General features: G+C 43.4%; 1 protein-coding gene across 2 annotated transcripts in view; it reads right to left on the reverse strand.

Annotated features, from left to right (window-relative positions):
* The window catches only part of ABCB7 (ATP binding cassette subfamily B member 7), a 73,388-nt gene that overhangs the window by 43,652 nt on the left and 1,942 nt on the right, over window positions 1-27,794 (reverse strand). For both annotated transcript variants that reach the window (XM_083372319.1, XM_083372318.1), the window contains exons 2-4: window positions 21,994-22,071; window positions 15,033-15,119; window positions 3,046-3,165 (exon numbers count right to left, since the gene is read on the reverse strand). In XM_083372319.1, the coding sequence (XP_083228445.1) occupies window positions 3,046-3,165; window positions 15,033-15,119; window positions 21,994-22,071 (285 nt within the window). The remainder of the gene's footprint in view (window positions 1-3,045; window positions 3,166-15,032; window positions 15,120-21,993; window positions 22,072-27,794) is intronic.

Below are 27,794 nucleotides of genomic sequence, written 5' to 3' on the forward strand. Positions count from 1 at the left end.
CCTGAAGAGCCAGCTCAATGGGAAGAACAAGATCCACACATACGTCCTGCCACCCATCAGATGCCCTTCTGTTACAGTGAACTGGTCAAAGAAGGACAGGGGAATTACCGATATGAAGTCCCAGAGGCTCCTCACAATGTAAGGAGCTCGCAGAGCACCCGGAAGTACATCAACAAGACAGCACCCAAAGGTGAGTTGCCGAGACACAGCAGCAGACATGGGAAGAAGACCAAGCAGAGGAATGTTATGGCAAGGCAAGGCCAGACCCTATGTGGGATGTACCATCCCTGATAAAGGCAGCACAGAGGGATGGGGAGCTGATGTGACTGCATGTATCCCAGAATTAGCTATGCTGACTCAGGAATTCTGGGAGTTGAAGTCCATGAGTCATAATCTGGCCCAGATGATATAAGCAGCACCTGATCAACCAGGACGTGAAAGTTCTCTTCTGCTGTGATGGAGGCTCACACAGTGGCCACCTTGTATTTCAAGCAGTTTTTATACTCCAGTCGAGAACTTAGTGAATACAAGTTGCTGTTCCCCACTTGAATCCCCTCAGACCCCTTTACGTGGGTTTCTTCAAGGAGGGGACCAACAAAGTTAAGATGGTGTCACACATAAAAAGGGGCACAACTCTCATCACACCACCGTGGCCTCCTTGCCCTTTTTGAACAACCTCCCCTTAATTCTCGAGAGACCTCTCCCCCCGACGGACAGACTGACAGGATTGCCTTGACGCCCGGGACTTGACAAGAAGTCCTCTGCGACCTGAGAGGGAGGCCAGAGCGAATCTGGCTTAAGTAAAATGAGATTATTCAGCAAATTTGGTGGACAACACGTCGTCTTCTATGAGATCCAGCAAGGAGGTTCGTTTCCAGGCACCGTGAGAAAAGGGGCATATGTGGGCTGGGGAGCTGCCTGCTTCAGGCAACTGGCTTTGCTCTTCCTCCCAAGGTTTCTGACCATCTTCCCGAGAAACCCTTCCCCTCCTCTGCAGCTTAATGCCAGGGGCTGAAGAGAATGCTCTAATCTGCTGGAGTCACTGCTGTTTTCTCTCCTGTGCTCTCATCTTAAGAAAAAATAAAGCCAATAGCATTTTTTGGGGGGGGGGGGTTAATGGAAAGTATAGTGCAGCTAGATTATGAATGGGGAGATCCAGATATAAAGCTAGCCTTAGTCATGTATGCTCGCTGGACATGTTTGGGACATGTGCTGCAGGCTCTCTGTCGAATAGGGCTGCTTTTATCGGGAACACAGATTGGTGCAGAAAGAGCTATGCACATATTTAACTATGTACACAGCAGAGGCGTGCACCCCCCCACACACACACACAAGACGAATTCCCTTAACAATTTCCATGGGCCAAAACACTTGTTTGGATCCTGAACTCCAGCCCTGCGTGAAGGACTAGGTCAGATGGTTGCCTAGGCAAAGACATCATGCCAACCTTTGTCCTGTTTCCCTCCTTGGAAGTGTTCGAGAAAAGCTTAAAAGTGTCCTCCTTTACCATCCTCATGTATTCTCCCTGCTGCCTCCGATTGCTAGTAAGGGAAGCCTGGTGAATACAGATAAGGGAACACGTGATTCAACCTGGTGCAGCGCCAAAGGCCGTATATTCTATTAATGTGAGGCTGTCCTCATAATAAAATAATTATTCTTATTTTGGAATTTAAGCCCACTGGCAAATTCATTCCAGCGCCATGGACTGACGTCGCTTGCTCTACTAAGGCACCAGTCTGAGCTACTGGAATTAAATTAGCCCTTATCGAAGACAATTTCTTTGGGTCCTTGTTAGAGAGAAAACAAAATAGAAAGCCCACAAAGAAACGGCTGTCCTGAACAAAGGAAAAAAAATGGTTCCTCTTGTCATACTTTCTCTCCTCTTTTCAGTATAGCCAGTGACGCCACAAGCATATATTATAAGCATCTCTCTCCAAATGCTCGCAAATAAGCTACCAAGGGGCATCTTCTATTTCAGTATTGTCCAGTCTCATAAACTGTGGTGAAATATGTGATCACAGAGTCTGGGAAACTCTCAGCAGAAAAACCTTAGAATACACCAGCAAGAGAACAATTTGAGTTACTGTCATTTAAGTTCAGTCTCTATTAATGGCAGCCCGCATAATTAATTCCTCAGCCCAGGGTCCTTGACTTGAGCCTAACAGAAGACGACGTATCCTCTCTTGAGTGCTGCTTCAAACGGGAAGAGAGGAAGGCCACCCACAGGTAGCAGGTTGTCTGTTCAGAACCGCCACCATGCCTACAAGTGATATGAGCTATGCATATTAACCGCAAGCTTATCTCAATGAGTGTCTGCACAACTGCATAAATGAAGATTAAGAGTAGCCAGTTTCGTGGCTGAGTGCAACAAGAGGGATGGGATATGCAGCCTGGCTTAACCACGGACAGGAATTTCTGAGCAGTACTTGAGAATAAGCTTTTAATGTTTTCACCGAATCTACACCCGCACCGAAACATCTTACAGGCACTTAAGGCAATATCAAAGCACAAGGGAAAATAAAACAGAGCTGGAGGCCCTTAATGCAGTTCCCCAACCTTTCTGGGTTGGCAGCCGGGGGGGGGGGAGGGAGGAGGGAAACGGGATGATTTTGTGGGAGGGGCAGGTGCATGCACGCACATGCACAAGCACCCGTTGCTCACATGAGTGGGGCCAACAGCACCCGTGATGCTTACATGAGTCGAGCCACAGGCTCCGGCAATACCCGCGGTGCTCGTGTAAGTGGGACCCCAAGACCCTGCGACACTCACAGGAGTGGGGCCCGAGAACCCACGACGCTCGCACGAGTGAGGTTGAGTGTGTGCATGCACCAGCCAGCCAGTCACGTGGCCTGATTGCGAATAGGCCATGAACCGGTAGTGGCCCACGGCCCACAGGTTGGGGACACCTGCCTTACTGGATCTTCAAAAAGGTCTTGTGAGAACAACCCCAGCCAAAATATTTTATATCAGCTTCTCTTTCACTTTATGGCATTTTGTCTGGCAAAAGCCAGGCCACCAATTTTAGCTTGATATTGGAGTTCTTACCTTTGCACCTGCTAAAAATCCCAGCGATATGGCGACTCTGGCACGAAGATCAGGCCGGTCTTTGGGCCAGACATATGAGGCCATTGCTTTGAGGATCTTTCCACCGTCTATTTCTTTCAACTGTGGAGAGAAAAGGTTGTGAAATGGAAAGGATGGTCTCAACAGGTTTCCAAACGACATTGCTTCCAAAGTCCCAATTCAAGAAATGTGAGCTATTTTTAGCTAGCAACACGTAGATGGGAACTTATTTCCCCCTTTTGAAATAAAACCAGCACCAAAAGGAATTGGTTCAGTGGATACAAAGTAATAGCACACTTAAGAAAACTGTTCTAGAGGGTTTAATTGCATGTAAAATGTCATGTCGTTTGAACTAAATGGCTCTGAGTTTGAGTCAATGTGCTAACGATTCAAGTACAGAACTAAATTTCCTTAATAAACTGATTGTCCTGTCCTGTATTATTAATTCCTTCTTTAGAGGTCAAATGAATTACAGACGCTTTTTTGTCACTTTATGGGTTTTTCTAAATAGTGAAACTAAAAATATAGGGATAATTTTATTCAAGCATAAAACCTCAAATAATATCTATAGCAAAGGGCTGTAAAAATGCAGATGCAACAAAAGCAGGTTTGTAAACTGGATTTAAGGATCAAGGCACTTGCTCCCCTCCATGCTGGGTGGGGAGGAGGAACCCTAAACCAAAATTCCAGTAACTATAAAAGATTCTGAGTTCTAAAAGTTAGTTTCGGAACACACAAGATTTGGGCGACTAGGACTACAGACAAAAATTAAATACAAGATTAGGGCATGTGAAATCCAAAGAAACTTGTGAGCAGGTGGAAGCAGGTGTGAGCCTTTGGTGCTTTAGTCCAGGGCTTTTCAGCCTTTTCACCCACTGTACCACTTTTAGGATATGGCAACATCCGAGTACCACCAGTCGCCTAGCAAGGTGTCAAAAACTTGATGACCAAAAAAAAAGGAAAAAAGGGATGAAGTACAGGTAGTCCTCGACTTACAACAGTTCCCTTAGTGACTGTTCGAAGTTACAATGGCACTGAAAAAAGTGGCCCCCAAGCCACAGCCGAGCAAGACACCTGCCTGCTTACCCGGCGGCACTCTTCCTCCTGTCCGAGGTTTTCATTGTTGTGAGCATTTCTGTTGAGGTTTGGCAGCGAGGGTGGAGTTGGGGGGGGGGGGGTGTTTGGTTCTTATTCCCCCCCCTGCTGGGTGGTTGCAGCAGGTTTTGGTCACTTCACATGACCCTGGGACACTGTGACCGTCATAAATATGAATCAGTTGCCAAGCATCTGAATGTAAATCACAAGACCCTGGAGATGCTGCAACATTCCAGCTGATCGGCGCTTCTTCTGGGCTCAGAAGTGCCAGGACCAGCACTGAGCTCCAGCTGGAGCCTGGCACTGATCCTGGCGCTTCCGCTGAGCCCTGACAGCCCCGAAGAAGCGCCAATCAGCTGGAAAGCCATGATGATTCTGGTACTTCTACTGAGCCCTGACAGCCCTGCAGCTCCAGCCATCTCTCGCTCAGGCTTGTGCGGTGCTGCCACCGGTTCAGCTCATTCCCCTCCCCTGCTACCCCTTTTCTAGGATGGTTGCGTACCACCTGCCAGGTGCCAATGTACCACAGGTGTTACCCGTACCACTGGTTGAAAAGCTCTGCTTTAGTCAAACAAGCATCTGAGTCAGACTAGCTACAAGGGAGCAATCAAATGTAGGAAATCCAGATGTAATTTTGGACAGTATTATATGGAAGTCTCTAACTCTTTTCAGCCAGAAAACTCATCTGGAATTTTGAGAGCACATTATGGGACACTATAAAATGGCTGCCATTATGGACATAGCTAATCACTATAGATTTTAGAAAGAGCCAGCATAGCCATACTCCACTCAGGTTCAAGTATGCAGCTGCAGAGGTGGTCAACAGTATTAAGCATCTGGGGGTGCAGATAACTAACAATCTGAATTGGTCTCTCCACACAACATCCTTAGAGAAGCATGCAAACCAGCGTCTGCGTTTCCTTCCTTGGATGAGGAGAGCACACCTTTCTCCTTCTGTCCTGGCCACTTTTTACAGAGGCACAATTGAGAGCATTTTAAGAAACTGCATCACTCTCTGGTTTGGTGGCAGCAGAGCCTCAGATAGAAGGTCCACTCAGAGAGTGGTAAGGACAGCCGAGAAGCTCATAGGATGCTCGCTCCCTGGTATTCAGGATGCTGCTTAGAAGCACTTGTGTGCTTAGAGCAAAAAACAGTGTTAAGAGACCCCACACGCCCACTTTACGGTCTGTGTCTGTTGCTCCCCTCTAGGAGGAGGTTTTGAAGTATTTATAGCAGGACTACCCAATTCTGTAATAGCTTTGTACCCTATGCCATCCATCTGGTAAACTCACAAGATTCATTTGTCTCGCCATGCACATGCATACATAACCTGAACTAGACTGTTCTTTGTCATATATGTGGGTATATGCATAGTTCTGTATTTATTTATTTATATTTGTCATAGTTATGCAGTGTGTATCAGAGGTGGTGACCCTTTGAGAGCTGTATGCAACAAAATTTCATTTTAATGTATGCCAATTAGTGTACATTCAAAGTGACAATAAAGTTATTCTATTAAAAAAAGTTATTACTCTATTCTATCGCAAGCCACACATTTAGCAGAAGACAAACCAACACTGGTCTACAGATACCAAGCATCTTATTTTTTAAGAACCCCTTAGGAGTCCACATGGACCCCAGAGGTATTTTTCTTCAAATAAAAGATTCTAGAAAGTTTAAATTCGGCAGGTCAGGGAGCTTAGAAGGCCCCAAGAAACATGTCAACAGATTGCACAGTAGCTCCTGGGGAGCATGTGATGGTATGTAATGCCTGCACCAGCCCTAATCACAGCTAAAATCATCATTAGGAAGATCTAGACCTGGGGTAGGCAATCTCATGGACTTCAACTCCCAGAATTCCTGAGTCAGCATAGCTGACTCAGGAATTCTGGGAGTTGGAGTCCATGAGTCATAAAAGAGCCGAGGTTGCCTACTCCTAATCTAGACTATAGATTAAAGTCAACTACAGGCAGTCCTCAACTTACAACAGTTCATTTAGTGACAGTCCGAGGTTACAATGGCACTAAAAAAAGGGACTTATGGCACTTTTTCACAGTTACATCCATTGCAGTACCCCTATGGTCACATGATTAAAATTCAGACGCTTGGCAACTGACTCATATTTATGACAGTTGCAGTGTCCCAAAGTCACGCTGCAACCTTCTGACAAGCAATGTCAATGGGGAAGCCACATTCACTTAAAACCCGTGTTACTAACTTAACAGAGGCAGTGTTTCACTTAACAACTATAGCAAGAAAGGTCGTAAAATGGGGCAAAACTCGCTTAACAACTGTCTCACTTAGCAACAGAAATTTTGGGTTCAATTGCGGCACCAGCTAATATTGCTTCTGAGAACTGCTTTCTCTCTATTTTTGGTAATGTGACTTTCAATTAAAACAAAATTCATTTTTGATTTTTCAAACTTTCAATCAAAAGAAAAATGGGCTTCTAAGATTTTATAAAGAACAAATGGCAAGCCCAGATGGAGCAAGTAAGAGATTCTGCTCTGTTCCTGTATTCTCTCACATACTGTTCTACCTACAGAAACAACAACAACAAAAAAGATATACTTAAGGTTGTCGACAACACATTTTCATCAAGTTATACCACGGCAGAAAATTTTAATCAGATAGCCTGTTTTATTGCCCTATTATTTTTTCTTCCCTAATAATTGTATAATTATTGTACAATTATCCTTTCCCCCAATAAATGCTGTATTAATTTATTTCTCTTTTTACTGTACTCTTTTATTGTAAAGGCTGGTGAAAGGCTGTAATAAAGATATCTGATTTGATTTGACAATACAAAATTTGGAACAGGATCAAATATAAAGGCTAAGGCTAAGAACAAGAATCCTGGCAAGTTCCCTGCATTCAAACAAGACACATATCTATAGCTAATTAAGACAGCCAGATTCTTGTCCATTTACTCTGTTCTTCCCTATCCAGGCTAGATGTCTGTTTATGAAGGTGGGATACTGTGCATCTGTTCACTGTTTGGCCAACAGGGATACGAGTCAGTGTAAGATGAAACTCTCACACAAACCGCGATGATTGGCAACAGGGGGTTTATTTCCACATATAGTTGCACAGATGTATGCTGTACGTGCAACATCAAATGACAGCTTTCGAACAGCCTTCATTCCTGTGCAAAAAGCCATAAAGGCTGGGCCATTAATCTTCCCAAGAACCACATGAGAAATTGGGACTACTGTGGAGGGCTGCCACCATTCCCTGGCCACCACAGGCAAAGAAAGGGACAGTCAAAAGACCTGACATGGCCCGCAGGCCGTAAAATGCCCAGGTGTGCCACAGAGTTAATCCATGCCTTTCTTAGGAGAATGGCAAGGCAAGAAAGACCAGGAGACTCCAATTAGTCAGAGAATATGCAGCCACTGAAATCTTGCTATTCCCCAAATGTCTACGGAGATTCTCAGTTACCCAGGTCGCCCCAGAGACGTTTTTTCAAAAGGCAACTGGACTTTATGTTTTTCTTGAAGATGTTTCGCTTCTCATCCAAGAAGCTTCTTCGGTTCTGACTGAATGGTGGAAGACGGAAGGATTTATATTCCTGGTCTTTAGCACTCTTTCTGAGAGTCGTTTTGGCCACTCGGAAGTTTATCTGTTATTGCTATTCCCCAGTTTTTCATCAGAATTGATCTCCTCTCTGAGCGAGAAAAAATCCAGCAGGGAACTGTATTAAATTAGACAAGAGCAATACCAGAGACCGTGAATCCAGATCCAGCTGCAGACAATGCCAGCTTCCAACTTGCCGCTTAGCATTTAGTATTTCTGAACGCATCTATCTCCCCTTTTGTTTCTCCACTGTCCATCCTTTGTGACTCTTCCCTGCAAGCCCGAAGGTACAAGCCCTATGCTCATTTTCATTTCATGCCACATGCTAGGCTGCAGTGAATTCTAAAAGGATATGACCCATTTTGAAAGACGGTATTTGTTTAACAAATGGGGCAAATAATCAGCACTATTAAAAGCTTGCTGATTTAGGCCAGAGGTAAAGCTACCCCATGCTGGCTTAAAGCTTCACAGAATAAGGGAATTGGAAAAGGCTGATGTGCCGGTAAACAGGTCCTAATGATGTTGTACGATATTGCACTGACACTTGGACAATTAAGGCAGTTCGCAATATGGGCCTCTCTATAGGCCTTATGCATTTTACCCTTTGCATCCGAACCCATAAAAACATGACTACGCTGAAGCCAATCAGGATCTGCGGCATTGCCTCTCACCATTACTTGTCACAGTGGATTCCTCTTAACAGATCAGCAAGTTTCAATTTCCTGGCTTTATGGACCTTTAGTTGGTATCCATGGCCGCGTGTCACACTAAGCACATTTGGCTTAGGAAAATGCGTGACCCCATCTCACGATGCTTACTTTTGTTCCACGAATCAGAATTCGAAACAGTGATTTGCCAGTCTTATTAAATGCTTCATATCATGCTCAAACCATGGATTATTGTCAATTTTCTTGGCCTCTTAGAATTTGCCTACCAAGAACCTATGGATGGAGGAAAAATGAAACCTTAGGAAACCAGTATTGTTCCGTATGTTTTGCCAGTGTTGTTATCTTCCAGTTTAATGTGCTTGAAAACTGGATTAAATTCCTTGCAGCTACCTGAACACCTACAGCTCTTTTGAAATGTGTGTGTGTGGGGGGGGGAGGCAAAGTGCAAGGAAAGGAAGTACAACAAAGACAAGCAACTGAACATTAAAACCATGGAATTTCTTTCCACCCAGCGCCGGTCTCTGAGAATTCTTGGGCTCAATCAAGGAAAATGAGATCATTATAGCCAATTCCGGTGCTGATTCCTTGTTTTTTTCCCCTGACTGGAACTACTCAAAGAAGGGCCACAATCTGATTCCAACAATATTGCATAGAGGTTTGGAGTACAATGCCAAGCTGTAACTTGGCAAGTTAATTTACTGCTTTTCCTCTTGAGACGCTTGGTGGGAAAAGGAATGGTAGAGGTAATCCTCAAGTCACAAGAGTTTGTTTTAGTGACCGTTTGAAGTCACGGTGGCCCTGGAAAAGTGACTTGTCACCGTTTTCCACACTTATGACTGTTGCATCATTCCCATGGGTCATGTGATCAAAACTCGGACACTTGGCAACTGACTCCTGATATACAAAATCAACGGGGAAGCCGGATTCACTTAACAACCGGGCTATTAACTTAACAGCTGCAGTGATTCACTTAAGATCTGTGGCAAGAAAAGTGATAAAATGGGGCACTTAACAAATGCCTCACGCCTCACTTAGCAACAGAAGCTTTGGGCTCGGTTGCGGCTGAAGTCAAGGACTAGCTGTATTCAAATCGCTCCTCATAATGGAAGAAGAAATTAATAGAGTTATAGCCCGTTCTTGTCCAAAAAACTGAAACGTGTCTATTTTTGTATTTTTAATACAAGAGGCAATTTTCATCGCATCATTTAATAATGTATTACAAATACAATTTGCCAAATGAATCACAGTCCAACAGGCCTCATTTTATAAGCAAACCTGTCTTGGCTTTTATAAAGGCAGAGCTTCTTCTTTTTTTTTAACACCACCTTTGCTAAAGGTGTATCCTCTGTGTTCCTTGCGTACATACCTCGGGAGTCTATAACAACTATAGCAAGAAAGGTCCTAAAATGGGGCAAAACTCGCTTAACAACTGTCTCACTTAGCAACAGAAATTTTGGGTTCAATTGCGGCACCAGCTAATATTGCTTCTGAGAACTGCTTTCTCTCTATTTTTGGTAATGTGACTTTCAATTAAAACAAAACTCATTTTTAATTTTTCAAACTTTCAATCAAAAGAAAAATGGGCTTCTAAGATTTTATAAAGAACAAATGGCAAGCCCAGATGGAGCAAGTAAGAGATTCTGCTCTGTTACTGTATTCTCTCACACACTGTTCAACCTACAGAAACAACAACAAAAAAATAAGATATACTTAAGGTTGTCAACAACACATTTTCATCAAGTTATAGGTCTTATACCTTTGACAGGAGCCAAGTGTGTTCCTTTTGAAAATTGTAATGTAAGTCCAATGGCTCTCCACTGTACAGAGATTGTGTGGCATCTGATCAACTTTCCTCCGTCTCTGAGTCAGCAGAAGTAGAAGTTGCTTCTTGTTTATGGAAAGGGGTCCTGTCATTTTCCCAGCTCCACGGGAAGAGAGAGAGGCTGGTTGGTGTATGCTCAATAAATGTGTGATCACAGTCTTGGGAGACCAGGCAGTGCAAAACTTAACATTGCCCTTGCATCAACCAATGGGTGGGACTAGACCAGGGGTCGGCAACCTCGGCTCTTTTATGACTCGTGGACTTCAACTCCCAGAATTCCTGAGCCAGCTATGCTATGCTGGCTCAGGAATTCTGGGAGTTGAAGTCCACGAGTCATAAAAGAGCCGAGGTTGCCGACCCCTGGACTAGACAGAGGGCCTATGTAGTTTTAAGACAGTTTTAAGCATTTAAGGAGCAGCCTCAATCCAGTTCTGCCCAGCCATTTTTTCCTGCCAAAGGTAAATAGCCATTGGGAGACTTATACGATGGGGACGGGGATTGAAGTCTCTCCGCCTTTTCCCACATCCTCTTGTCTAAACTTACACAGGCTGCCATCCTGCAAACATTTCGTTTGGAAGGGTCCAAGAAGTTGAATGTGCCAGGAAAGCAGTGAATAATGAATGCTAAACTGAAAAATATTAATTCATGTCAGAGCTGAAGTTAAAGAAGCAAGGTCTAAAATCCGAGAAGTGAGTTACTGATATATTTAAAAATAGTTTGATATTGCCTTTCAGGGCATTTTTCAATGACAGCCATGACATAATAACTATCTTAAAAGCACAACTGACTGAAGCAGCTGAATAGGGTATGGCATTCCTTTTTTTCATCCACTGCCATTATAGAAGAATCTTGTGTTTCTTATATATTAATTTGCGCTGCTTGTCAGCTGCCCCAGAGGCCTGTTGTCAGAAAGATATGAACATTTTAAATAAATAAAACAGATGCAGTGCCCCGCTAAGATATAATCAAGGAGGAGAGCGGAGGAAAAGAGGCATGAATGTGTAATGGAAAAGTCAGTCCTCTCCGTGATTTTTTACACTGGTCAAAGCCATAAAAAAGCCTCAAACTGTCACCCTTCTCCCCGGGATGCAGCCATTTCCAATCACAGACAGATAAGCTAGTGGCTTCCTTCTTCTGTCAAAACTAATTTTCTGAACAATTTATGCAAATAGGGATTTGCTTCCAATCAACCTGGTTCAGAAAACAAAAGGCAAACTTCAGAGAAATGGACAGGAGAATTTCCCCCTTGCGTCCTCAGAGGCAAACATGCAAGCAACTGTGCAGACATTGCTGCCAGCCTGCAGCAATTGAGGACCTGTATACTGCATGAGCAAGAAAGAGAGCTGTTAAAATATCCACAGACCCCTCACATCCTGGACATAAACTATTTCAACTCCTTCCCTGAAGACGCTATAGGACAGGGCTTTTCAACCCTATGGTACACGTACCACTGGTGGTACTTTGCCACATGGCAGGTGGTAGGCAATTGCTAGCCACGGGTAGGAGGGGAGGGGAATGAGCCTAAGTGAGCCAAGCCTGAGGGAGAGGGAGAGGCAGCTGCAGTTGCAGGACTGCCTGGGCTGGGCAGAAGCCCCAGGAACCCGCAGGGCTCCAGCTGATTGGCACTTCTGGAAGCAGCTCGGAGCTGGAGGTGAACTGAAGAAAAAAAAGGGGGGGGAAGAGAGGAGAGGCTATAAAAGAACGTGGTTTGGGTGGGGGAAGGGGAAAAAAGCAACAGGAAAGGTTTAATCCCTTTAAACAAAATTAATTAGCTTTACCCCCTTTAATTGAGTCTGTCTGTGGCTTTTAGAAAGTTTTCTTTGGAGGCAAACTGGCTTAATTTAAAGCTAAAGCTTTTCGCAATTGCGGGAGCCTTTCTGTCTGGGGGATTGCAACGTTGTGACACGTTTTCTTCCTTTGCACTTGATTACTGTGTCTTTAAGGGTACAGGGAAGGGATGGGGGGGTGCATTCTTACTACACTGTGGAAGAGCTCAGAAGGGCCAACCAGCTGGCTCAGGAGTCTACAAACTTAGCAACTTTAAGACCTGTGGACTTCAACTCCCAGAATTCCTCAATCAGCCAGGAGGGCTGAGGAATTCTGGGAGTTGAAGTCCACAAGTCTTAAAAGTGCCAAGTTTGAAGAGCCCTGAGCTAGCTGGTAGTGGTGCACATTAGTAAACATGGATAAATTCATCAAACATTTGTCAGTGCAAAGGGAAAGTGATTCAGCAAAGGAACAGCCACCAAAGAAATTAAAACTGGTACTTTTTTTCTTTTTCTACAGTTTGTAATAGTTTATTAGATTATAGAATAAAATAATACAAAAGCAAATAGTAGGACACAGTGGGGAGGGAAAAGGGGGGAAAGTGAGGGGGAGAAGGGAAAAAGAACAGACTTCCTCTGTTGCAGTAGAAGGAAGCATTAACATTGAACCTCAACTTTTTACTTTTCCATAATACTATAAACTAGCCATTTCTATAACAACAAATGAATCTAATCAGTAAAAACCAAAATCCAGGTTTTTTTAGTTATCAGGTTTTTGACACCTTGCTAAGCACTGGTGGTACTCAAATATTGTCATGTCCTAAAAATGGTACAATCTGTGAAAAGGTTGAAAAGCCCGGCTATAGTGCACTGCACACCAGAACGACTAGACATAAGGACAGTTTTTCCCCCATGCAGTCAGTCTGCTTCACAACTAATTCCTACAGCACTATCAAAATACTTAGTAAAGCTGTATTACTATGATACTCATCTTTCCTATTACCTATCCTTATCTTCTTATGACTATAACATTGCTGCTTGTATCTTACAATTTATATTGGGTTTGTTTGTACCCTAGTACACAGGTCGGCAACCTGCGGCTCCGGAGCCGCATGCGGCTCTTTGAGCCGTCTCTTGCGGCTCCCAGCCGCCCGGTGCGCGCGCACCTCTTCCAACGGGCAGTGGTGCGCGCGCACCTCTCCAAATGGAGAGTGGCACCGCCCATTTGGAGAGGTGCACGCGCACCTCCCCGAATGGGCGGAGGTGCGCGCGCACCTCCCCAAACCTTTGGAGAGGTGCGCGCGTACCTCCGCGCGAATGGGCAGCGGTGCCGCTCTTTCAGGAAGCCCGCCGTGGCCCGTCTGTGAAGCTGCCGAAAGCGGCAGCTTAGCAGACGGGCCGCGGCAGCTTCCGCAAAGAGCGGCGCCCCTGCCCATTCCGAGAGGTGCGTGCGCACCTCTCCGAACGACCGGAGGTGCGCGTGCACCTCCCCAAACCTTTGGGGAGGTGCGCGCGTACCTCCGCGCGAACGGGCAGCGGTGCCGCTCTTTCAGGAAGCCCGCCGCGGCCCGTCTGTGAAGCTGCCGAAAGCGGCAGCTTAGCAGACGGGCCCGCGGCAGCTTCCGCAAAGAGCGGCGCCCCTGCCCATTCCGAGAGGTGCGTGCGCACCTCTCCGAACGACCGGAGGTGCGCGCGCACCTCCCCAAACCTTTGGGGAGGTGCGCGCGTACCTCCGCGCGAACGGGCAGCGGGCCGCTCTTTCAGGAAGCTGCCGCTTTCGGCAGCTTCCTGAAAGAGCGGCGCCGCTGCCCCTTCGCTTTCGGCAGCTTCCTGAAAGAGCGGCGCCGCTGCCCCTTCGCACGGAGGTGCGCGTGCAACTCCGGTCGTTCGGAGAGGTGCGCGCGCACCTCTCGGAATGGGCAGGGGCGCCGCTCTTTGCGGAAGCTGCCGCAGCCCGTTTGCTAAGCTGCCGCTTTCGGCAGCTTCACAGACGGGCCGCGGCGGGCTTCCTGAAAGAGCGGCACCGCTGCCCATTCGCGCGGAGGTACGCGCGCACCTCCGGTCGTTCGGAGAGGTGCGCGCGCACCTCTCGGAATGGGCAGGGGCGCCGCTCTTTGCGGAAGCTGCCACGGCCCGTCTGCAAAGCTGCCGAAAGCGGCAGCTTTGCAGACGGGCCGTCGCCATCGGGCAACCGGGAACCGGTTCCATCTCATTTTTTAAAAAATGGCAGCCGCGTGCGTCCGCGCATGCGCAAAAAACCTTTTTGCGCATGCGCGTGCATGGACACACGCACGCGGCTCCCTCTTTTTTTAATTTGTGATGGAACCGGTTCCCAGTGGCTCTTTTTCTTTTTTAGGTTGCCGACCCCTGCCCTAGTATGATTTATGTTGTTTGCTTAGCTTGTACTCTATGACTATCACTAACTGTTGCATCTTACGATTTATGATGAAGTGTTGTATTTCACGATTTATGATAAATGTATTTTCATGTTGTATATGATCATGATTATCACTATTACTTTTATGTACACTGAGAGCTTATGCACCAGAAACAAATTCCTTGTGTGTCCAACCACACCTGGCCAATAAAGAATTCTATTCTATTCTATTCTATTCTATTCTATTCTATTCTATTCTATTCTATTCATTTCATTTCATTTCATTCCAATAATTCTATTCTATTCTACTCTATCCATTCCTCCTATAATTCTAATTTCTATTCTATTCTATTCTATTCTATTCTATTCTATTCTATTCTATTCTATTCTATTCTATTCTATTCATTCCATTCCATTCCAATAATTCTCTCTTCTTCTCTTCCCTTCCACTCCATATTTTCTATTCTATTCTATTCCATTCCATTCCATTCCATTCCATTCCATTCCATTCCATTCCATTCCATTCCATTCCATTCCATTCCATTCCAATAATTCTCTTCTCCCTTCCCTTCCCTTCCACTCCACTCCATATTTTCTATTCTATTCTATTCTAATTTGTTTCTGGTGTGGAGAAAACGCAGGATGGATTAAGGGGCGATATTTACCGCTGTCTTCGGATCTGAATGGAGGCCTCCCCCGGCATGTCCGTGCCAACAGGTTCTTCTGTCTACCTGCGACCACCCCTGCAGATGCTGGAAGAAGAACACAGCAGAGAAGGATGTCAATGGTTGTACAGTCACAATCAAATCCATTATAGGTAGCCCTCGACGTACGACCACAATTGAGCCCAAAATTTATGTTTGTAAGTGAAACATTTATTGAGGCTTGCCCCATTTTATGACTTTTTTTGCCCCTGTTGTTAAGTGAATTATTACAATTGTTATGTTAGTAACACGGTTCTTAAGTGAATTTGGCTTCCCTGTTGACTTTGCTTGTCAGAAGGTCACAAAAGGGGATCATGTGACCCCAGGACGCCGTGACTGTCATGACTATATTCCAGTTAACAAGCCTCTGAATTTTGATCACGTGACGGTGGGGATGTTGCAATGGTTGTGTGAAAAACAGTCCCATGTCACTTTTTCAGTGCCATTGTAACTTTGAACAGTCACTAAATGAACTGTTGTAAGTTGAGGACTACCTGAACAGGTCCAATCCCAACTGAATTTTGCTAACATCTTAACTGTGGCTAAGGATGGATTGGTGAATAAAAGTTCAGGAAAATTATGGGAGTCCAGAAGTAGCTCACTTGTAGCAACAGCAAGAGCACTTAGACTTGTATACCACTTTTTACAGCCCTCTAAGAGGTTTACAGAGTCGGCATGTTGCCCCCCCACCCCAACAATCTGGGTCCTCATTTTATTGACCTCAAAAGGACGGAAGGCTGAGTCAACCTTGAGCCGGTCAGGATCGAACTGCCAAACTGCTGGCAGCCGGAAGTCAGCAGAAGCAGCCTGCAGTACTTCATTCTAACCACTGCACCACCATGGTTCACAACTGTAACTGCTTTATATATAAATTATTTCAAAGGTCCCCAACTCCCAGGCCGTGGGCTGGCAGCAACTGGTCCGCACAAACAAGCAAAGCTCTGTTCGTGGGATGCAGGCAGCACACAAAACCACACACTCTCCGGTCCACGGAAAAACCTCTCTCCACTGAACCGGTCCTTGGCGCCCAAAAGGTTGGGGACCTCTGAATTACTTCTCTCAGGAATCCTTGCAGAAGGCTGCATAAAGCCTGACTGGAGACTCTTCAGTATAGTAAATACCTGGTAGTCTATATTTACAAAGAGGCTTAGAAAACAAATGCTGCAATACATCTACTTTGAATTAGTGCGATGAAAGACATAATAAAAAAGTAAAAATCTTTAAATACATGACTCAAATTCTGAAATGTTTCTTTCTTCAACAAAAGCACTCCTCCAGAAGATAAACAATGGTATGAATCTTATACAGGCGGTATATGACCGTTTTTCACACGACTGTCGCAGCATCCACATGGTCATGCAATCAAAATTCAGACTCTTGGCAACTGGTTCATATTTATGACGGTTGCAGCATCCCGGGGTCATGCGATCCCCTTTTGCGACCTTCTGACAAGCAGTCAATGGAGAAGCCAGATCCACTTAAAACCACATTACTAACTTTACAAATGCAGTGATTAACAACTATGGCAAGAAAGGTCGTAAGATGGGGTAAAATTCACATTACAACCAAGCAACAGAAATTTTGGGCTCAATTGTGGTCGTTAAATTGAGGACTACCTGCATGGGGAATATTGGATTAGAACAGGGGTAGGCCACCTTGGCTCTTTTATGACTCGTGGACTTCAACTCCCAGAATTCCTGAGCCAGCCATGCTAAGGGGAAAGGGAGAGGTTTCCAAGCTGAGCCATGCTGGCTCAGGAATTCTGGGAGTTGAAGTCCACGAGTCATAAAAGAGCCAGGCTTGCCTACCCCTGGATTAGAACATCTAGTCAACTGCAACCAAAATCTTGCTTCCTAACCTCTTGCAGATATCTTCACATCAAAGCATGTTAACTATTAAATACAGCCCACTATGTGGATGGCATATAGCAGCAGAACCCATATGAGATTGGTGTGTGCATGTGTGCATTCATATATGGGAACCAGGTGTTCAGTTCTCTTGAGTCTTGGGTGAAAAGGCATTTAGGACAAAACCAGAGCACAGGTACTGGGTGATAAAGCTAGAGGTTTTGGGGAGAAATGGAATCAGCTGCAGCTTCTGCCACTTCTTACCACATCCCCATGGTTGTGCAATTGTCACACAGTGTACCGCTTGAAATCAAATAAAATAACAACACATGATTTTCTTTACTGTTGCCCTGAGCAATTCTATTTTTGAATTTTTAAAAAAAGAATGATGTATTCCGAATGTCACTTCTGAAAGTGCTTCTAGGCTTAAAGAAAATGCATGATATCTCTATTATGCTAGAACACCAAAGAGCAATTTGGTGAGCAACATAACATCATAAAGCACTTACAAAGAACTTAAGAAATGCTTGCAAATACATAAAGTGTGAGAAAGCATTAATTCACAACCATTCTTCACAGAAAACATGATTGCTTCTGTTTCTAAGAAGGGGAGCCAGGAAGTTATAGGGAAAGAAGAAAAATGAAAGAAAATGGCATTAACATTCTATTAATAAGCATTTGAGCAAAAATCACAAGCTACATAACATGTTATATGCATTATGTGAGTCAATGTTGTTGGCCTATTTATCTTATTTATCTTGCTACTTGCTCCTTAAATTTATATACCACCATAGTGTCCAAGGATTGACAGCAGCTCACAACATAATAAAAACCAAATAACCTAATTCAAATTTTCACAGTAAAAAATGAATAGAAAAAACCCCCACAACAAAGATCCCAATAATAACAAAGGGCGCTCCAAAAGACTCACATTATTAAAGACTATACATATGAGGATTCTTCCAACATTTGTATTAATCATTTTTAATGCAGTATGTAAAATAAAATTTTGCTTAATCCCTTAGACATCTCCATTAAAAATAGGAAATATTAAATAATAGATTGAATTATGCTATATTTCTTTTAAAACCAAATAACAGTAGTAATAATATAATATATATTTAGATGTATAGTTTGCCCAAATTCCAATCTGTTCTATATTGTCCTTGACATGTTCAAAACTTTTTAAGAACAGCTGCCCAGAATAGTATTCACTTCCTTGTCTTGAAATTTCTACAGGCTGGAATCTAAATCGACTTTGCCCAATTTTCTGTAATTTTCCACCCCACAGGACAGGTTTTTCACTAGCAGGGAAGTCCCTTCTGCTAGTGAACACAATTATTCTTTTAAAAGCCGCCTACACAGTTTGATTACTTTTAAGGGCGATGAGATAGGTCTACTTTTTAAAAAAAAATATGGATATTTTTTATTGGGCAATGCAGCCCACATCTACTGAATTAACGTCCTATATCTGGACCTCCCAGACGTACAGGAAGGTAACAATATATTTGCATGCTAGTCTAAGCTATAGTGAAGTTGAATGGGTTTACAGTGTTGTGGGATGCAGCCTTTATTTTTATATGGTGTGTGAGAAAACATTCTTAAATCAAAATAGGAATTATTCCTTTGGGCAAAGCCTATGATGTGGGCACCGTCATTCTGTTCCAATCACCTTAGGGTTCAGCATGCTGTGTGAAAGAAGTGCATTAAGAGCCACAGTTGGCACCTGCAGGCTAACTCTGCTTACACTGCCAGGAGTTCAATTCCTTTAATCCTGACTGGCTGGAGGTTTGGCTCAGGTCAGTAAAATGAGGATCCAGATTGTTGGGGGCAATTCGCTGACTCTGTAAACCACTTAGAGAGGGCTGTAAAGCACTGTGAAGCGTTATATAAGTCTCAGTGCTGTGTGTCAAAGTCACGTGATGGTGTCGCAACTCTTTTTGCACTGCCGGCAATGGCAGGCCGCAGTTTGACACCCCTGGTCTAAGTGCTAGTGCTAAGTCAACATTTGATTGACAGCATCAAGGGGGCTGCTAGTTTTTCTGACATGTTTCAGGTAATCTTTCCTGTGCCGCTACTTTTACAAGGCTCCAACTTCTCCTTCCTACTCCTAAATGTTCTTAGGTGAGTTCTAATTTCCACAAAGTGGCTTCTCTCTTCCAGGAACTCAGCAGCAAAATATTAGCCAGATTACATAGTTTTATTCCAGTTGAGACGTTTAAGAAACAAAATTAAAAATAAAGGAAGGAAAAATAAACATTTGTACGCTGGATCGACAACTAGGAATATACTTGCGAATGCAGTGGAAAATTTCATTTAGATGCTGAAGATAAATTCCTTTCTAGTCTGGGAGCGTGAGCTTAACAGCTCTCATTTATTACTTTCAAGAGTACAAGTTGTGGATGACCTAATATAAGTAGGGAGTACAGGCAGTTCTCAAATTACCACATTAATGGAGCCTACCCATCACGGTTGAAACATGTGACAGTCGTAAAACAGGTCAATTACATTTTACAACCTTTTCTGTGGTGGTCATTAAGCAAATCACAGTGGTGCTTAAGCAAACCAATGATTCCCTATGGTGTGGTTTTGCTGAAATCTAGAAGTAAATGCTGGGTTTTGGCAAAAACGTCATGAAATGTGGTCTCGTGCCTGTGGGATGCTGTAAATAGCCATAAATGCAGGCATGTTGCTGAGCACGTGAAGTATGGTCATGTGACCATCAGGGGGAATCATTGGAAAGCTGAATCTGGGTTGTAAATACCTCCTAGGTAGGTCTGTCAGAACTTCGAACAGTTGCTAAATGACCGGCTGCAAATCAAGGACTGCCTGTGTGGCTGTACAGGTGATTACAGATGACGGAGTAGTTTTTTTCCCCTTCCAGCTTATCTCTGGAAGATCTGACATCATTTTTTAAACCTGCTCCCCACTTCAGGCTGAAGAAGAAAATACTGATATGTAGGTTTGCTCCTTATTTTCAAGGCTGTGGTCTTCCCATTTGCAATGTATGGCAGTGAAAGCTGGACCATAAAAAAGGCTGAGCGCCAAAGAATTGAGGCCTTTGAACTATGCTGCTGGAGAAGACTCCTGCGAGTCCCTTGGACTGCAAGGCGATCAAACCGGTCAGTCCTAGAGGAGATCAACCCTGACTGCTCTTTAGAAGGCCAGATCCTGAAGCTAAAACTCAAATACTTTGGCCACCTAATGAGAAGGAAGGACTCACTGGAGAAGAGCCTCATGCTGGGAAAGATTGAGGGCAATAGAAGAAGGGGACGACAGAGAATGAGGTGGCTGGACGGAGTCACTGAAGCAGGAGGCGTGAGCTTAAATGGACTCCAGAAGATGGTAGAGGACAGGAAGGCCTGGAGGAACGTTGTCCATGGGGTCGCGATGGGTCAGACACGACTTCGCAGCTAACAACAACAAATGTATCTGAGCCTCAGTATTGCCTAGACTGGGACTTTACAATAAAGAATACTGACAAGTGGTTACCCCTTAAAAACTGCACCTGAAACAGACCTTTGCAGCCAGATTTCATGGCTGGCCTTGGGCTTGTTCCTTAGGCTCAGTGTGCTTCTGCTGGTCACTGGGAACACAGGAGGCCTGCTGGGACACCACACATGGCTCATGAGATGCAGTTAACAAAGCCGGCTGCCCAGTGTGGAACTACTATTTGAGGCCTTTCTCTAATGAACACACTCTAGATTTTGGAAAGTAGTGACGGGGGGGGGGGGGGGGGCGCTGCCCATTTCAGATGCTGTGTACAAGGGAAGTTGCCTGTGTTCAGTTTCTGAAACGGGCAAACTAGGAAGTCTGTTTTACAATCATTCTGGATAGGGAATGCCTAGTGTACAGGAAAGGCATTTCAGATGCACTACAAGCCAGGATTCTGGTTGGCTGGTAATTTACAGGTAGTCCTTGACCATTGTGACAGTTCAAAATTACAGCAGATCCTCCCCAAAAAGTACTCCCAAAGTTCCAATGGCCATTGCCCCCCCCAAACCCCGCCCCCCCATAGCCACATGACATTTCAGGCGTTCAGGAACCAGCCCACATTCACATGGCCACAATTTATGACATTTTTCCCCAAACCAGGGTTTACTTCCCGTTTTCAGCTATAACACACATAGCAAACAATGAATACACTTAACGAGCATGGCGTTGGCGTAATCTTTGCCATTTTTGCTGAACTGCTGCCAAAAGGTCACAAAATCAGGTCCTGTCATGTTGTGAGCCAGTTTGCGACAGTCACAACTTACGACCGTAATGGGCAGACTCCATTACGGTCGTAAGTTGAGGACTACCTGCACTACAAAGCCTGAATCAGTGATCAGACCTGTTGCACTCTTGAGCCTGGCTTTGGTAACCAAAAGTGAATCAGAAGCAGAACTGAGCTGGGAGGGACCTTGGAGGCCTTCTAGTCCAGCCCCTTGCTCAAGCAGGAGACCCTAGACCAGGCATGTCAAACTCGCAACATCACATTACGTCATGTGACATATCGTGACTTTTTCCCTATTGCCGGCAATGGGGTGGGCACAGATTCGGCATGACGCATCCGGCCCGTGGGCTGGCAGTTTGACATGCCTGCCCTAGACCATTTCAGACAGGTGCCTCAAAATAAAAGTCTGAACTACTGACCCAAACTAGGAGCAACTCATTTCTGTAGGGTTGCAAAGAGACTTGTGGATTTTGTTTGTTTCTAAGATCAATTGGAAAGCTTGTCAGCTTGATCTCAGTGCACCTGGGCACTCCCTGCTCCATAAACCTGGGTCATTTTCGTAGGCTTTTCCTCCACGGTGGTGTCCTCCGAAGTGATCCTTGTCCTAGAAACAAACTTTGTTGCTGCCCGCTTGTTTTTATTTTTTACAACAGCATTCACCTCCTTGAAGCTTTACAGAAACAGTTCTCCAAGAAAGTTTTTTTTTAATGTAAGTTTTTGGGAGCTAGAAAGCAGAGTTATAACGATTAAGTAAAAAGCAGGACATAAATTGCAGCCAAGCTCGGAGGTGGAGTCTACAAGTCTTTCTCATGAGCAGAATTTCAGCAGAGAAAAAGAAAAGATCGCTCAATACTACCTTCGCAGCATCTAATAGTTGCCTTGAATAGCATTTTCCTGAGCTGTGCCATGTGGGTCGATTTAAAATTGGTGGAGCCTGGAAAGAAAAAAAAACAAAAACACGGCTGTAATAATTAAAAGCACAATGTCCACAGCTGAAACACTCCACCCATTTTGCAGAGACACATCCAGTGCAATGAAATAGCATTTGCTTCTGAAAGAACCAAAAGAAAATATGAAAACTGTCGGGGAATGTATGTAAGTTACAGCATCAACAATTTAAAGAGCTGAATGGCAATTCTCTGCCTGTTCCTCTTAGTATTTCTACTACCTCATATTATCTCTCTCTCATTTTTCTGGACAACTCTTCCAAGGCTACCAATTACTTGCTTTAATAATGATTTTTAGGAGAGCCAAAAGGCATTTACATCGGACAGTGACTACAGCCTGTTCGATGGCCTTCAAGATAGGCTGAAAACAGGAAATAAAGATTTGCCCCATGTTTGGGGCCTAGCAAGGTAATCTAAATACCGGTAGTTAACATTTGACACATATCTCCCCTTGCAGAAAGCTAACAGAGCGAGAGAGATCCTGTGGCTCAAGAGGTAAATACACTGCCTAATGTGCAAACAGCCCAGGTTCGAATCTCAGAAGGGTATGGCTGACTGATGAAAACTAATGAGTTCGAAATGCATTTCAGTCTCCCTTAATTCTTTGTTTGTAATTTACACACATATATATACATACATATACACATATACACACACACACACACACACACACACACATACATACATACATACATACATACATACATACATACATACATATATATATATATATATATATATATATATATATATATGCCTGAGAGTTTTTAGTTTTAATTGGAGTTTTATTCTCAGGGATTAAATTTAATTGTTTTTAATTGTTTTTAATTTTTGTATCACTGTTTTAAGTACCCTGTAAACCGCCCTGAGTCCTTCGGGAAAGGGTGGTATATAAATCCAAAAAATAAAATAAAATAAAATACACACACACACACATATACATATATATATACACACACACATATACATGTGTATGCTTTATATAAGCTATATATAAGCTTACGTGCTTTTTTAAAAAAGACTATTTTTTAATACAATGCCTACATGCTTTATAGCCAAATGCCAATCTCTAGCTTTATTCACAGCAATGCTTTGGGGTCTGCCAGGCTTCTACCTGGACAGCAGAAAGCACCTGGGACAGGTAGCCCGCTCAGGGACAAGTCCTTTATGAAGGTTAAGGACTACATTCAACAGTGGAGGCTGATCTGACAGTCATGAAGTGGCTGGGGCTGCATCATGTGATATGCTACTTTTAAATTACAGTTTTCAGTTATGTTCCATTTCAAAAAAGTGGGAAATTTATAGCTTCAGAATTTGGCTTTGGGGGGCTGAGGGTAAACCGAGCCACCAAGTCTGGAAGCAATTACTGAGCCTTCCTTATCTGGAATATTCAGATACCTCTGAATGGAACATGTGCACCGGTGAGCAATAATTTTTGTTTCATTTTTGTTAAATGCAGTATCTAATTTAGCACGATTACAACTACTGGTTTTGAAGAACCATATATGAGTTGAACAAAACAGACAAAGTTTATTCCCAAAGTTGCTATGCTGATAATCATATATATTGTTCAAGTTCCCATATCTATTTGGTAGGTTCAAAATGGGTGAATTTATCGCAAATTCTAACACACCCAATCAGTAACAATTACACAGGTCCATTAAATTTTTGCTTTAAAAAAGGAGAAAGGAGAGACTATGGATCTATTATTTTCCATCAAATCACCAGTCACTACCTAAAATCAAGATACTGAGATTTTCCCCAGCAGCCAATACTGTCAAATGTGTGAAGCATGAGATAATTAACTTGGCTTATTCCCATTTTTTCAGCCAACCATCTCCCTTCCCACAACCGTTAGGAATAATTTTTGATAAATGGTTTGCTTCAGTCCGAAAAAGACAAAGAAATAATACAGAACAACACAGAACAACAGAATGGGAGGGTCTTTGGAGGTCTTCCTCCAAGGGGGCCTTGTAGATCATTGGCTGCCCATTCTTGCTTTTATAAACCTCACAGCTTGGTGCAAACAAAATGCTAAGCTAACACCAAATAAACCATATTTTAACTTAAACTTCTTAAACCTTCTTAAACTGAAGGTTGTGATCCTTGAAAGGTCTGAAAGAAAGCTGTTTTGAGCTTGTACATGAAAAACAGAATCATTGTCAGATTTTGCTCCCATTTTGCCTGGATAAACCAATACCAAAGTCAACAAAAGTTAACAACCATATGACTGCAAGGAGTATAAATCCTTCCATTCCCTACCATCCAGTCAGAGCTGAAGAAGCTTCTTAGATGAGAAGTGAAATGTCTTCAAAAAAAAAGAAAGAAAGTCCAGTTGCCTCCTGAAAAAGTCTCCCCAAGCTCTCTGTTTGGATAAAAAAATGTTCCAGTGGTGGCAGAAAGGAGTTGGGGGGGGAGCAAGAAAGAGGCACAGAGTTTGTGATGAAAATGCAAGTTTCTGGGGTCTATGACCTCACGAGAGTTCAGGTACCCATTTTCTGCAAAAGAGGATGGGTGGCTGAACTCGCGCAATATTACAGCATCCAAGAGCTTCCATTGACTCTCTGCTCCCTCAAAGGCAGAAACCGCGGTAGAGAGGAGACAGATCTTCTAAAGGTAAGTGAGTCTGGCACTCTTCTGTCCCAGCCTATGTGAGTCCTTGTTAGTTCACAAAGACAACCCCTCTTTTAACAGTAGACTGGAAAAATAAACCCTTTTTATTTGAGTTAGAGACCTGATAATTGTCCCAGAAAAACAAAAGCAACAGAACACTTTTCCAACGGAGACCTTGTCCAAAAAACAAAATGGAGCATGAGTCAAACAGGAAATAACTCACTGGCAAAATAAACAAACCATGATCTCTTGACACTGAAGTTCTTTGCAAACAGTTGCCTCTAGCAACCAGCCCTGCCCACACATTCCCTTTTTGTTACCCAACCCCCAAGGCGTGGCTTCTCACTGCTTTCTCCTTCTCCCCTGGAGTCATCCCATTGCCTCCTTCTGACCTACTTGGGTGACCTGTCTGCGTTTACTAGCATCTCTGAGGTTTTCCAGCTGGGCTTCCTCGAGTCTGACTCAGCCTCCCAGCACAGCTGGCTTTCAGCTTAATCACAAGTGGAGGGGCCAGGTTCTTCCTCATTTTGTAAGTCCTGTAGCTCATCAGAGCCTTCCTCTGACTCAGCTGGCTCCCCGGGCCCTCCTCTTCCTCCTTCTATTCCCCGGACTCACAGCAGGCGCGGCAGGAAGGGAGGGGGAAGTATGAGGTATTTTAGTGGGCTGGGGAGGCCTTGGGGGGCCTGTTCCATCACTAGGCCCCCTATGGCCTTCCCCACCCTGAGATACCTCGTGCACACTTAACGAACTGCACATTCACCCACACATTCGATTAGCGAATGTGTGGGTGAAACGAAGGAGTGATACGAGATTCACCCCTACGAGTTACGAGTGGAATGGGGCAGGCTCCATTGCATTCGAGGACTATCTGTAAAAACATTATCAATATCAATACACTTGCCAAAAGAATGGAGAAATTAGTTTTAAAGTAAAGAAAAACTGTATGGCACACTTGGCTCTGAAAAAATCCTAACAGTGTAAACAAGCTGGAACATATTATTGCAAGGAGGTAAAAGTGCCAAGTTGAAAAGGTTACCAACACTGTTGGCGAACATGTCAATTACATTGTTAGGAGGGAGAAAAAAGGCATTTCCTCCTTTTCTTCCAGAAAATGACCATTCTTAATGAGACAACAATGGAACTAAGGTAGATAAAAGATAATAAAGTAATTTATAATTTATACTAGCCTCTCCGTTGGGAGGCTATTCCAAAGGGCTGATTACAGAGAAGGAACATTTCCAAAGTCCCATCAGATGACAGCATTTAAGCAGAAGGACCTGGAGTGCACCTACTATACCAGACCTAGAAAAGGGGCAGATATCCTTAGGTGCAGGTGGTCCCACAAGTTACATGGCCCTGTGTAGGTGATAACAAGCCCCTCGAACTGCACCCAGAAAGAATGAAGTACAGCTCATGCAACAGTGGTGTAAATCAGGCAAACCATGGGGCACCCAGAACTCTGCATTCTACTGTATTCTGGACCAGCTGCAGCTTTTGGATGGTCTTCAAGGGCAGCCCTAATACAACACTGCAGCAATCCAAATGAAAAGTGTCTACAGCAAGAATAAGCAAATTTGCAAAATAAGACAACGGAAAAGTGCCAACATATGCACTAGGAGCTGGGCAGCATTATAAATGTAATAATAGCTATTGTTATTTCTTTTAAACACAGTAAAAGTCCATTGTGTAATACTACTCAAGATTTTCAAAATGGATACTTGGGGGCGGGGGGGGGGGGAGTAAGCTGCTAAAGGAAACCTTTTTCCTTGAAACTAAATATGAGATTGAAAGAAAAGTAGAATTAACCTCAAAATTTTGAAAAGAAACATGATTTCACTTAAAAAAGTTATGAACACCTACTGCAGAGAAAAGTATGTATATAGCATAATTAATTTTCTCAGGTTACAACCTTCAGTAGATGAAACATGAATGTAAATAGGCTGTGTCAAACTCACACATGGATATCCATGACTTTAGCTGATGGAAAGCTATAAAATTAAAACCTTGTAATTATTTTTACATGTTTTCAGATGACAAAAGCTTGTATTTCAATAATCCTAAAAATTATTTACATTCTTATAAACACAGGTTAAACATACAAAATATCGATGTTTATCTCTTGGATATTATATAGAAGATATATATGTATTGTGCAAACAAACTTTCCATTTTGTATAAATTACTTGTATTTACATATATTTTAGGCTAAAAGTAGGAGTTGATGCACTATTATAAATAGTTTAAACCATTGGGGAAAAATTATAAAGTAATTGAACTGCCTCTGCCAACAGCAGAGAAAATGTAGAGTAGACATGCAGATAGGTTTAAGAAGAATGTCTGAAAACTAAGGCAAATGAGACTAAGTGGCAAGATAGCTTCAAACTCTGAAAATAAATTATTTTGTCTAGATATATATCTGTTTAAATTTTCAAATATGAAACTGCCAATTATTCAACAATATGTAACATTTTCCATAAACAGTTTCTGTATCTAAAGACTGTAGAAACAGTAAAATAATAGCATTTCTGAAAAATGAATTTATTAAACATATTTACTCTTGGCAATTCCGACCAAATTATCTTATCTGTTAAATAAAATTCCATTTTCCTCAGCAAACAAAGGTAAAGGTATCCCTGTCTAGTCAGACTCTAGGGGAGGTGCTCATCTCCGTTTCTTGGCCGAGGGAGCCAGCACTGTCTGAAGGCATTTCCGCAGTCATGTGGCTGGCATGACTGCACGGAACACTGTTACCTTCCCACCGAAGTGGTGCCTATTTATAGTCACAAATTTTTAAGTATTGCTGTACCATCATGGCCATTAAGTTAAAATGAGATATGTTTAACTTTGACAAGCATGTTGTGTGAATCCACCCAGTTGATTTATTCAGTGACCGAGGCAAGCAAACTATCCCTGTATAACGGAAGTAACCACTTCAGGGGCTCTGGCCTTCCCAAGTACCAACTGGAATACTAACTGCTGAGTTACATGAAAAAGACGACTGTGCTTTTGTATTAGGACCTCATTTGTTAAATGGTAAGGCAAGATAGGTCCTTGATCTGCTTCTGCTATCTTCTTATTCAGAATTAACTTGTTCTGG

The sequence above is a fragment of the Vipera ursinii genome, assembly GCF_947247035.1.
Source record: "Vipera ursinii genome assembly, chromosome: 12".
Lineage (NCBI taxonomy): Eukaryota > Metazoa > Chordata > Lepidosauria > Squamata > Viperidae > Vipera > Vipera ursinii.